At 53.8% G+C, this 13,000-nt stretch overlaps 1 protein-coding gene across 8 annotated transcripts in view; it reads left to right on the top strand.

Moving 5' to 3' along the window:
- The first annotated feature begins 876 nt into the window (after positions 1 to 876).
- The window catches only part of FHOD3 (formin homology 2 domain containing 3), a 485,089-nt gene continuing 472,965 nt past the window's right edge, over positions 877 to 13,000 (top strand). For 4 of the 8 annotated variants that reach the window (XM_008261223.4, XM_002713503.5, XM_008261221.4 and 1 more), the window contains exon 1: positions 880 to 1,175. In XM_008261223.4, coding sequence (XP_008259445.3) covers positions 1,011 to 1,175 — 165 coding nt within the window. In that variant the 5' untranslated portion in view covers positions 880 to 1,010. Of the gene's footprint in view, positions 1,176 to 13,000 lie in introns of all 8 variants that reach the window. The other 4 variants (XM_017344116.3, XM_017344114.3, XM_070050270.1 and 1 more) reach the window with 3 other exon arrangements.

The raw sequence follows: 13,000 nt of genomic DNA, 5'->3' as shown, positions 1-13,000 counted from the left end.
GGGACGAGCTGGAAAGACCCGCGTGTTGAGACCGACTGGGTTTTAACAGGGCGTCTTAGACTAGGGCTGGGGAGCCCAGAACCCGGCGCTGCACTGGGCAAGGGGGAGCCGCGGAGTTCTCATCGCAAACGAAGGGGGGCGCCCGCGAGCAGCGCTTGGCGGAGGTGGCCCGGCCGTGAGCCTCCCCTCCGAACCCCTCCGCAATGCCGAGCCGCAGTCAGGGCCTGGGGGCCCAGGCAGCTGGAGAGGCCGTGGTGATGCAGAGGCTCAGCTCCCCCCGGGGCCAGGCCTGGCAGCCTCGCCTGAAGCCCCCTAGGCCGGCTTCTTGAAGAACGGCTGCCTGGGCTCGCCGGTTCGACCTCGTCCTTCCCGGCTTCTGTTTCCCCACGGGGAACCTCCCTGTCGCTCTCGCCTGAGCTCCCGGTCGCCGTTGCCACCTCGGCGCCCTCGCCTTCGGGTGCCCCGCTGGGCAGTTCCGAATCCCGGCAGCGGGAGCCCGGCCGCCTGCGCTGCCCTTCTTCGGGGAAGGGTTGCGCCCCCTGCCAGGTGGGGACGAAGCCGGAGGGCGGCCCTGTCTCCGCTTCGTTTCCAACCGGGTTCCCCGAGCTTCGCCGGCTGCCGCTCGGCCTGGGGCTGTGGGGGGCGCGGGCGGCCGGCTCTGCCCGCTGGGCGTTCCCGGCCCCCGGGTGCAGGACAGCGGCCGCCGCGAGAGCTGCTCTCCTCGGCCCTGTCCCAGCGTTGGGTCCCGCTGCTCGGGGCAGCCCGGCTGGCGTCCCCGGGAACGGAGTGGGGAGGAGCCAGCGGGAGCGGGAGGGAGGGCGCTTTCGGCCGCCCCGCCCCCGCCCCGCCCCCGCGGCCGGAGCCCGGGCTGCAGCCCGGCGCGCCGGAGCCCGAGAGCCCGCGAGCCAGCGAGCGGCGGCTGCGGCCTCCCCTGCGCGCCGCGACCCGGGCGTCCGAGCCCGCGGCCCCGCTGATCCCGGGGCCCGCGCCGAAGGCGGCAGGGATGCGCCATGGCCACGCTGGCCTGCCGGGTGCAGTTCTTGGACGACACGGACCCTTTCAACAGCACCAACTTCCCCGAGCCCAGCCGGCCGCCGCTGTTCACGTTCCGCGAGGACCTCGCGCTCGGCACCCAGCTGGCCGGGGTCCACCGGCTGCTGCGGGCGCCGCACAAGGTACGACCCGGCGGGGCAGCCCGGGCCCCCTCAGGGCGCAGCCCCGGCCGCGCGGTCCGAGCCGAGGTGGGGTTGCCGCCGGCGGGCTTGGCTGGGCGCGGCCCCAGGGGATGAGCACCCTAGGGCAGATCCCGCTCCCGGTTAGGTGCAGGGGTCCCGGGCACCCGCTGCCTGGCGCGGGACCCTCGTGGGCCGGCAAGGAGGACAGCCTCATGCTCGGGCAGGGAGCCGGGGGCGGGCGCGGCGGAGCAGGTGCCGTGCCGGCTTGAGGCGGGATGGAGGAGGCTCCGGGTCTCCGCGCCGTTAGCTCCGCTGGGTGGGCGGGGTGGGGCTCGGACGCGGGCACTGGGTCCAGGCACCCGGGGCGGGCGCCGAGAGGGGCGCGGGAAGGACCCCGGCCCCGTAAGACTCGGGTCCCTGGAGGATAGCCCTGAACGACGCCGGGGACAAAAACCCTCGAGGCCTCTGGGGCACTGCGGGCAGCCGCGCGACCCTCGCGACAAAGCGCGCTTCCCGGGGACGTGGCCCCCTCCTCCCGCGCGCTGCGGCGGCGCTCGCCGTGTCTCTTCTTTCTTCGGAGAAGCAGGTGGCCTTGGGAACCCCGAGGAGCCGCGACTGCGGGAGGAGGGGCGGGGGCGCGGAGGGGCGGCGCGCGCACAATGCCGCGGCCTCGCAGCCCCCAGCGAGTGTCCCCTGGGGAAGAATGGCTTCTCAGTCCACTCGTTGGAGAGGGCTTTTTTCCCCCCTCCTCCTTTCTTCTTCTTCTTCTTCTTTTTAACCCTTTGGAGGAGGACAGGCATCTTGCAAAGTATTGGGTGTGGAGAGCAGGAAAACCTACCTCCTGTTTACGGAGACTGCACCTGGGAGACTGACCTGTGTGTGGGGGGTGTTTCTGCGCAGGGTTGCTATCAAAGCGTGGGGGTGATTTGCTCCATGGGCATCAGCTTGGCCAGTATTTGGAAGAGGCCAGCCTCCAGGCCTGAAGGAACACAATCAATTAAAAAATCCTCACGTTTCTGTGGTGTTCTGCTGCTTTGGAAGCAGAGGAGGGTAGAGGTGTGTGGAAAGCCGAACACTTTGGCGGTGGTGCCGACCCCCCGTAATTAGTGCCCCTCTTAATTAGATACCTGTTTGGGGAAGAGAAGAATGGGAGCAGTTCCCTCTCATTCGGGCCGAGTTGGTGCCGTGTGGATGCGGCGGCTGCACCTGGAAACCTCTGGGTCCTCTCTTGCACGTGGCCTGGAAGCCCGAGGGCCAGAACCCTGGCGTATTATGGATTCAGCGTGCTGGAGTCACTCTTGGAGAGGATTTTCTTCTTCTCCATCGGTGGACTCGGTTGAAAGTTTTCAGAGAGCTGCTTCCACAGCGTGATTATTCCATTCATTGTGGTCTCTGATGACAGTGATCTTCTGTTGGAACCGCAGAAGACATAATTGTGGCCCTGTGACCTTGAAGTGGTTCTCTTGGATTTCAAACCCTATATACGTGGGTTGACCTTTCAAGCTGGGAGCTGAAGTGTGTTTTTATGTTTCCATGGAATGAGCCCCAGAGTTGCGAGCCGGAGCTCCTGGTCTGGCAGATAGAAGTCCTGGTGCCCCACCACTGCCGCCTCCTCTCCGCCCTTGAGCAGAAGCCATTGCATATGAGTTGCTGGTTCTCCTAACAGCTTTCTATGAAGCAGAACTGAGGGCATTTGGTTCCTAGGTGCACATACCTACCTTAAGATGGCTGTTACTTCCCAGCAGAGACTCTGAAAATTGGAAGATCCACCTGTGATGGAAAGAGCTAGTGAGTTGTCACTCCCCCTCTTCGTGGAGGAACGACACTAAACCCTGCCTAGGCTTCCTATCCGAGTCACGGCACCATTATGTCGCTCCCCCTCTTCGTGGAGGAACGACACAGGACCCTGCGCTGTTCTTTCGTCTGCTCGGCCCTCCCCGGGTTTGCTGCTGGTTCTTCCCGGGTTGGCTACTGTCCCTTCCACCTCCGTGGAAGGGCGGTTCCCCCTGCCACTTTCCCCACTTCCGCAGGGGAGCGGCACACCGCCGGCCGGCTCTCTCGGGGGCTGCTCAGGTGTTCCTTCAGATAGATGTTCCTGGTGCATGTTGTCTCTCTCCTCCTTTATAGTTCTCTTCCACCAATCCCAACTCTGCTACCCACACGCCGAGTACGCTGCTCTCCTGCAATCAGGAGCAGGATCAGCTCCTGCAGGTCATCACTCAAGTTGGCGAGAGGCAGCTGTGTAGAAGTTGTTACTCCCTTCTCAGCGCCATATTGTGGGAGAGCAGATGCATAGAATAAGTCTTAATTCCAGTAACTTAGTCTAGTCCGAGTTGCTCCCAGTTGCTCCCCACAGTGAGTTTTTTTTTTTTTAATTTTTTTGACAGGCAGAGTGGACAGTGAGAGAGAGAGACAGAGAGAAAGGTCTTCCTTTGCCGTTGGTTCACCCTCCAATGGCCGCCGCGGCTGGCGTGCTGCGGCCGGCGCACCGCGCTGATCCGATGGCAGGAGCCAGGAGCCAGGTGCTTTTCCTGGTCTCCCATGGGGCGCAGGGCCCAAGCACCTGGGCCATCCTCCACTGCACTCCCTGGCCACAGCAGAGAGCTGGCCTGGAAGAGGGGCAACCGGGACAGAATCCGGCGCCCCGACCGGGACCAGAACCCGGTGTGCCGGCGCTGCTAGGCGGAGGATTAGCCTAGTGAGCCGCGGCGCCGGCCAAGAGCTAGTGAGTTTTGAGCATGTCATATATGTTCTACCCCGCACTCTCCATGCATGAACTCACTTAATACTACACAGTTCCAAGAAGTAGAGACTCATCCCTGTTTTCCAGATGAGGAAACGGAGGCAGAGAGCAATGGAATAGCTTGGTTTCTCTGCTGAGGCTGGGGAGCTGAGAATCCAACCAGGCTTGAATGCTTGTATGGCTCTGTGTGGGCCAACTGCATGGCTGTGCCACAAGCCCTGCCTCCGGGCCCCCTATCCATTACCTTGGGCAGTTCATGCCATCACCTTTGTGTGCCAGGTCTTTCTTGGCCTGGGGCAGGTGAATGTTCCGAGCATGACTAAGAGCCTTGCAGAATTCCTGGCCTGGTGGAGTTCATAGTCTGAGATGGAAGTTTCTAGTCACTGACCCTGCTGTCTGTTAACTTACAGTGTGGGAGTGGGTGAGTTAGTCCAAGTGCCTGTTACTGATAGGTCTGCCTAGGCCACAGAGGATGCTTCTCCCAGGCCCCACTGAGTCTGAGCTTGGCAAGAGGGAAGCTTCCTTGGTGGTGGTGGGGCATTCTGGGTGGTAAAAAGAAGGAAGAAACTTGAAGGTGGAGCATGCAGGACTCTGAGCTGCCTTGTGCATTACAGTCCCCTGGGGAGTACCTTTTTTTATAGATTTTTTTTTTATTTGACAGGTAGAGTTATAGACAGTGAGAGAGAGAGAGAAAAGTCTTCCTTCCATTGGTTCACTCCCCAGATGGCCACTACGGCCGACGCTGGACCCATCTGAAGCCAGGTGCTTCTTCCTGGTCTCCCATGCGGGTGCAGGGCCCAAGCACTTGGGCCATCCTCCTCTGCACTCCTGGGCCACAGCAGAGAGCTGGACTGGAAGAGGAGCAGCCAGGACTAGAACCTGGCGCCCATATGGGATGCTGACACCGCAGGCGGAGGATTGATCAAGTGAGCCACAGCAGCGCTGGCCCTGGGGAGTACCTTTTGATTGAAGTAGATCACACATACAGAAAAGCGTTTAGGGCATAAGCCTGCAGCTGGCTGAGTTTTTACAAAGTGAACATACCTGTGTGAGTAGCCCTGAAGGTCCCCTCACAGGGCCCTAAGTTTTTAAGCTTCCCCAGGGATTTTCCTGTGCTGGGAACCTTTGAACTGGCCTTTCCCACTGAAACATGAGTCTGGGAGTTTTCCCATAACCTGATGACGTATTAGTGTAGTTCATGTTCGCTGACTCCCTTAGAAGTTGTCCATTTAATGAAACTTCTTGTTTTGGACAAAACCAATGTATTATACTTCTTATGCTTTATCTCCCCCCCTCCCAACCTTCAAGTTGGCAAATTGAAAAAAAAATGCAACAGGCTTTTCATGACAGCTCAAGGGAGGACGTTCAACACATCATGGGTTTGGTGGCAAAGGTCAAAGCAGGTGCCATAGTCTCACTAGGGAGATGCTGCTTTGGGTGGATGAAGTCAGTCCTTCTGTCTTTGCTTTCAAAGTGCTGCATCAGCAGATGTTTATTTCTGGCTAAGCATTTGCAAAGAAAAAAGTAATCACAGAACTTCTAATTTAGAGAAAACTCTGCATGAAAATTAATAGAATCACAATCCTTTCAAAGCTTAATGTGTGTTGGATTGATTGACACCAAAAGCATGTCAGGACTTTAGGGTTCTTTATTCCCTTTGATAGACAAAACTGGAGTTGTAGACTATTTTGATAACATAAATGATGGCTAGTGTTCATGTCAGTGACTTACGATGTCATACTTTAATTCAGGAACTTGTTTCCTTGCCTGCTGTGGGCTGAACAGAGTGGAATTACAGCTGCTTTGTCCCAGGCATTTGCTTGAACCAAGAACTGTCCTAGACACATGTTACCTCACCAAGGTTGTGACCATCCCAGAGGCAGGTTTCTGGTGATATTGGCCTTTTTTTAGTAGGAGAGGCCAACTTCCGAAGGAAGTCGCTTGGTCACTGCAGTGCAAAGTTCCCAAGCTGGCATTTGACGGCAGGGCTAGGCACTGAACTCCACGTCTGTGTCCTGGGTGTTCTCCCTCCAGCCGCTCTGTCCTCGTTCCAGCCTGCCTCCCCACGTGGCACTGGCCGTGTTTACTCCTTCCTCGCTACCTTGGTGTTTGCCATTACCTCGCTGCCCCAGCTATCCCATTTGCAGAATAAGCACTTGCAGTGAGGAGTCCATCCTTTCTACTCCAAGTGTGGGCTGGGTATTCCCTGGGCTCTTAGTGGAAATGCACACTCTCAGGCCTGCTGATTCTAAAGATGCATTTTTCCAAGAGGCCCTGGTGATGGCCATGTGCACTGAAGTCTGAGCCAACAGATCTCAGGGGAATTATGTCAGGCTCTCAGTTCATGGGGACTCTCACTGTCCCCCCTGATCCCAGACAGCTTCCTTGATGGTGAAGACCTGGCTGTCCAGTTCTCCAGTGTTGTTCTGTAGAAGCTAAGTAGTGATAAGATGGTATGTGCAGAAAGCTGATTGATTGGTGTTAGTTTTAGAACACAAATCCACTGGTATTATTGCACTAACGAATTTCCACCTTAATCCTCTTAAGGGACACATCTGCTTGCTACATTACATTCAGATTTTTCGAAGATGACATCATTAGTCAACCTGGCAAGTGTGTTGTATCATAGCATCTCAGGACAACGCTGGTTAAAAATGTTGTGTGAATTGCTAAGAGTGTCTCCCTGCCAGCAGAATTGAATCTGATTCCATTGTAATTAGCTCAGTTGGTTGGAGCCTTGCTATTGAGATCAGGATCATGGGATTGAACCCTTCATGGGTCAGTTGGCTTTGTTTCATGCATGGTCACAGACTGCGTCAGTAACCCAGTCAGACATCCAGCAGGTGCTGTTGAGGCTCCTTGCAAGGGTCCGGGTTGGGATGGCTGAAGGGGCTCCCAGGTTGGGGACTCCACGGTAGCCCTGCATGGCTACCTTCATTCATGCCCACAGAGAGATGAGGAATCCCAGTTCATAGATGCAGAGCTGCGGCATAGGCGTGCTATGCACGTCCGCTGGAATCGTACTGCGGTGAAGGGAACGGGTTGAAATTTAAGGTCAAGTTTTTTTTTTTTTTTTTTTTTTTTACTCCAAAATCCATAGCCAACTGAGTCCCATTATTAGAAAACCAGCGGAGCACACGCTGTCTGTGTGGGTGGGGTGACCGCAGTGCCTGGGCTCCAGGCTGCCTGCTACACGGCCGTGATTTACATGGCTGTGCTCTGCTAACTCCTTCCAGGGTTGACGATCTGTGAGTCTGCGCCTTTTGTCCTCAGAGTCCAACCTGAGGTCGCCTGGGCTCTCCTCCCCCCGCCTGACTCTGCCATGTTGGTTGGCAGCTTTGGAACTGATTAACATGCTGAGGTCGGCTCAGAAACACCCCGCCCCCACCCTGCTGCCTTCTCCAGGGTTTACTTCTCTGGGATGGAACTTGTGAACACTTGGCGACTTTCCTGCCTTCAGATGGAAGACAGCCACTGCTCCTGGCAGCCCCTGGACCTCCTCTCCTGGCCACCTGTGACTGGCTTAGGAATGTCCCTGGTTGACAACTGACTTTCTGATCAAAGTCGCTGGGGCCACCTCTGCAGATTCTTTCTGTAGCCTTGAGTTTGTCAGCATCTGTGCCTTTGCAGCAACAGTTGGACTATTTGGGGGAGTGGGGCTGGGGGAGACAGGGGAGTGTTTCTGGGCCTTATTCTGAACTGAGTAAGAAAGAATGGGGGAAATTAAGTTACAGTGAATGCTAAGCCTCAACCACAGGGTAGCAATCAGCAAAATCCAGATTGTGGGAAATGATAATTTCTCCAACAAATAAATTGCAAAGAAGAAAAAGATGCAAAGAACCTTTAGATTAAAAGAGATAGATCAACTAGTTGCAAGGTATGGCTCTCGCTGAATGCTGATTCAAGCAAACACATTGTAAATAAATCTTTGAGATCATCGGTGAAACTTGCACAGTGAGAATTTGATGTTAAAATTACTAATTTTAGTGTGTGATAATAATATTATGGTCATTTTTAAATGAGTTTATGTCTTTCAGAAATACACACTGAAATATTTACAGATGAACTTAGATGATGTCTGGAATTTGCTCCAAAATAATCCCTATGAGGAAGCAGTAGGTTGGTTCCTGTCGTTTATCATATGGAAAAAGACCGTGAGTTAAAGCTGGACTGTGTGTATATGGAAGAGAGGTTGTGGAGTGTTTTCTGTACTTTGGCATATGTTGACTCTTTTTGTTGCTGTAAGAAAGCTGAAAAATTAGGCTGTGAGTTTCACTGTTCCCTTTGGGATCAGAGATGTTTCATTCAGCACCTCTGTGTTCTGGGCATGTCTGCCACGGCAAAGATAGCTTCCTGTCAGTGAAATTTATGGCACACCTCAGTGATATTTTTCATCCACTGTGGTGGTCGTGTTTTCTCTAGGATCTTGGAAAAATGAGAGTAGGAGGACATTAGTGTTTTGGTATAGAAGTATCTTTCTAGGATCAGTCAGTTCCTGCGATGAAATTAGCTATTGTCAGTTGTGCAAACTGTTGGTTTAGCAAAGGAAATGCTAAGGTAGAGATAGACGTATTGCTTTGGTGTGTGGACTTCATTTTTTTTAGGATTTTATTTATTTATTTAAGAGGTAAAGTTACAGGCAGAGAAGAGGAAAGACAGACAGAAAGGTCTTCCATCTGCTGGCTCAATCCCCAGATGGCTACAATGGCCAGGGCCAGGCCAAAGCCAGGAGCTAGGAGCTTCTTCCTGGTTTCCCACATGGGTGTCAGGGGCACAAACACTTGGGCCATACTCCGCTGCTTTCCCAGGTGCATTAGCAGGGAGCTGGATTGGAAGTGGAGCAGCTGGGACTGGAACCGACTGCCCACATGAGATGCCGGTGCTGTGGCTTAACTGGCTACACCACAGCGCCGGCCCCTACGTTGTAACTGTTTACATCTGCAAATCTCTTCTTTACCAGTCAGTTTTGTAACTTAGAAGTTAAAATGTTAGACTCCAAAGGAAAATGTTTAGAGTTTGATGTTAGAAATATTAAAATTTTTGAACAAGTTGAAACAAGAGAAGATGTTAAACAACTCGCAGCTCAATACAGAACACTATTCCCAAATTCTGGCAAAAAAGAAACAAATTTCATTTCTCTAATACCTCGTTGACTATTTTTAGCATCTGAAACAGGAGAAAGTCACGAAGGAAACTTCTTTGTTGTTAATAAACTGATTTTTATAGCTGGGAATGAAATGCTGGGGCTTTAATCAGGAGTTTTTGTGACAAAACCAATGCTTTTGGTTTACAGAAAAGAACAGAATGGAAGCAACTTCCTTCTCTTCTTCTTTTAAAAACATCTTGTTTACTTATGAGAGAGAGAGAAAGTGTCTCCCATCACTGCCCAATGCACTGAAACCCAGGCATTCCACTATGGGATGTGGGTATCCCGACCAACAGCTAAACCACGATACCAGATGCCTGTCCCCGAGGCATCTTGTGACTCGTTCATCAAATCCAAAGGATGGCTTGGGGTTTTGAGCAAATGAGTTGATGGGCAGATGCTCCTTGCTTGAGTGGTGAGGCCCTGACATGTTTAAAGCAGGCTGGAGACTCAGAGCTGGGTGCTTGGAAGAGAAAATGGGGACGAGAGCCTTGGTTAAACCAGACTCTGTCACAGAGCTCCAGCTGTTCCCTGGCCAGAGTTTTGACTCAAGAAGTTTATACCAATTGCAGTTCGTATCACATAAGCAGTATTGGATTAATTAAATATATACAGAGAGAGGCAGAAGGAGAGAGCTCCCATCTGCTAGTTCACTCCTCAGATCCCTGCCATCCTGAGAGCTCCATCCATGTCTCCCATGTAGTTGGCACAGACCCATTAACTGGGGCCATCACCTGTTGCCTCCCAGGGTCTGCATTAGCAGGAAGCTGGAGCCAAGAGCCACAGCCAGGAATGTGATCCAGGCACTCCAATGTGGGGTGAAAGTTAAATACCTGCTCCTAAACTTGTCTTTTAATTCCATTTTCCATGCACTTTTGTAGTGCCTTTGTGTTGCTAGGAGTACACTGTGTAAACCTTGCCTTCAGTCTTTGCCAGCAGTTAGGCAGAGCTGTCTTTTTGGGCATCATTGCTGCTGTGGTCTTCTCATTTCGTCATGGCAGCCACGTGTTGCTTGCAAGGTAATGGGTGCTGGATCCCACCCCAGGGGGGCAGCTGATGGAAGATGGGAGAGGGCGAGGTGCTGAGTCAGAGGGGCCGGGTGGGGCTTGGAGCATGCTCTTCTATGCCCTCTGTGCCATGACACCTCCATGGGCTTGAGAGCCTGCTGCAGTGCCTATCTGTGTATTTTTGTAACATTCACTGTTTTAAAAAGTTTATTTTAGCCGGCGCTGCGGCTCACTAGGCTAATCCTCCGCCTTGCGGCGCCGGCACACCGGGTTCTAGTCCCACTTGGGGCACCGGATTCTGTCCTGGTTGCCCTTCTTCCAGGCCAGCTCTCTGCTGTGGTCCAGGAGGGCAGTGGAGGATGGCCCAAGTGCTTGGGCCCTGCACCCCATGGGAGACCAGGAGAAGCACCTGGCTCCTGGCTTCGGATCAGTGCGATGCGCCGGCTGCAGCGCGCCAGCCACGGCAGCCATTGGAGGGTGAACCAACGGCCAAAGGAAGACCTCTCTCTCTCTCTCTCTCTCTCTCTCTCTCTCTCTCTCTCTCTCATTGTCCACTCTGCCTGTCAAAAAATTTAAAAAAAAGTTTATTTTATTTATTAGAGAGAGAGAGGGAGAAAGAGAGAGAGAGAGATCTTCTATCCACTGGGCCAGGTAGAAGCCAAGAGCCGGGAACTTTGGGTATCTCACATAGGTGGTGGGGACCCAAGTGCTTGAACCATCTCCTGCTGCCTCCTGGACCGCACATTAGCAGGAAGCTGGATTAGGAGCAGAGGTGGGATTTGCCCCCAGACTCTCTGATTTGGGATACCGGCCTCCCAGTGCCTGTCCACAACACTGTACTTTCTTATTGTCATTTACAGTGTGTTTGGTGGGGTTGAGGCTTCCTCCTTGCCTGGGATGTAGCCAGTGATCGGAGAAGAGGACAGGTGTGGAGAGAAACACATGTGGTCCATTCGAGTGGATTTTAATGTGAAGGAACGCCTGTGCCACAGGCTTGTGTGATCAGCTGCAGAGGAAGGAGATGCTTGAAAACTGCGGGTCAGACCATGCTACGCTTCTGCTCTGCATTTCCTGCAGGCCCCCGTCATTCAGGGCAAATTCCGAAGTCCAAGAGTGGCCGCTCTGCTGCTCCGGGAGGGCAGAGCGGTTCCCATGTGTTCTGTTTTGGTGCTCTGTCTACTGGCGCAGTCCCAGAGCCTAGAAGGGTGCTGGGTACGCAATGCATGTAGGCTCAAAAATTTTTTTTTTTTTTTTGACAGGTAGAGTGGATAGTGAGAGAGAGAGACAGAGAGAAAGATCTTCCTTTTGCCGTTGGTTCACCCTCCTGTTGCTCCTCCGGGAGCGGAGGAGTGGCACTGGACCGGACGCTGTTATTCCGTTTTTTTCTACAGTAAAGCAAGCACAAGTAAAGAGAAGAACAAAATAATGAGCTCCCCAGCGAACTTTTCACCAGCCTGGAGACAGCAGTTGTCCCAGAAAGTGCTGTTGAGTCCCCTTTTATAGTCCTCTTCCACCAATCCGTGCTCCACTGCCCGCGTGCTGAGCACGCGGCTTTCTTCCAATCAGAGGTTGGGTCAGCTCCTGCAACTCATTAGTCAAATTGATGAAACAGCCGAAGCCGCTGTGTAGAACTTGTTTACTCCCTCTCAGTGCCATGTTGTGGGAGCCGGGCCCTGCTTCCCACACCTCCAATGGCCGCCACAGCTGGCGCGCTGCGGCCGGCGCACTGCGCTGATCCGATGGTAGGAGCCAGGTGCTTCTCCTGGTCTCCCATGGGGTGAAGGGCCCAAGCACTTGGGCCATCCTCCACTGCACTCCCTGGCCACAGCAGAGAGCTGGCCTGGAAGAGGGGCAACCGGGACAGAATCTGGCACCCTGACTGGGACTAGAACCCGGTGTGCCGGCCCTGAAAGGCGGAGGATTAGCCTAGTGAGCCGTGGCGCCAGCCTTTTTTTTTTTTTTTGACAGGCAGAGTGGATAGTGAGAGAGAGACAGAGAGAAAGGTTGTAGGCTCAATCTTTGTGGAGCGAGCAAAGTGAGCGATCATACTTCAGCGTCGGTGGGGAGGAAGAGCGGCCTCCACAGCCATGCTGTCCCCACACGGACAGCCCTCCTGCAAAACCTCAGAGCAGAGCCCCTTCCCACTGCAGCTTTTCCACTCATAACCCTGGCAGAAGAGCAGTCCTCCGAATGTGCACTTGGATAGGGGCAGCCTCAGTTCTCTCAGATGGCAGTGGAGGTGGAGGTGAGTGTGGACAGTTAATTGGAGAGCTGTGCCCAAGATGGTGGAAATAGGATGGATACAACAGAAGAACCATGCCCATGGCATTGCCAAGGGAGTGACCTGTGCCCTGTGGGCTGCAGCCCCCTACAGGGGCTTATATTAGTCCTAACTCCTCCCTTGTGATGGCAAGAGTAAAAAACTGGCTGTTTCTTTCCATGTGACATCTGAGGAACAGGGACTGTTTTTATTAATCAAATCCATGCATTTTTTAAAGATTTATTTGTTTATTTGAAAGGCAGAGTGAGAGAGAGAGAGAGAGAGAGAGAGAGAGAGAGAGAGAGAGAGAAAGTGCAGAGAGAGGTCTTCCATCTTCTGGTTTACTCTGCAAATGGCTTCAATAGTCAGAGCTGAGCCAGGTTGAAGCTAGGAGCCAGGAACTCCATCCTGGTCTCCCACAAGGGTGGCAGGGGCCCAAGCATTTGGGCCATCATCTGCTGCTTTCCCAGCCACGTTAACAGGGAGTGGAACTGGAAGTGGAGCAGCTGGGACTTGAACAGGCGCTCTGGTTTGGATGCTGGCACTGCAGACAGTGCCTTAACTGCTGCACCACCACACCAGCCCCTCAGTGTGTTTATTCATGTGTGCGTGCCTTGTGCCCTGCAGCATCTTCACACTGCAGGTCTGTGTAGCTGTGAATTTAAGCTC

The sequence above is a fragment of the Oryctolagus cuniculus genome, chromosome 10 (genome assembly GCF_964237555.1).
Source record: "Oryctolagus cuniculus chromosome 10, mOryCun1.1, whole genome shotgun sequence".
Classification (NCBI taxonomy): Eukaryota; Metazoa; Chordata; class Mammalia; order Lagomorpha; family Leporidae; genus Oryctolagus; species Oryctolagus cuniculus.
The sequence above is the reverse complement of the archived record's forward strand: the minus strand, read 5'-3'. Positions and strand labels throughout refer to the sequence as shown.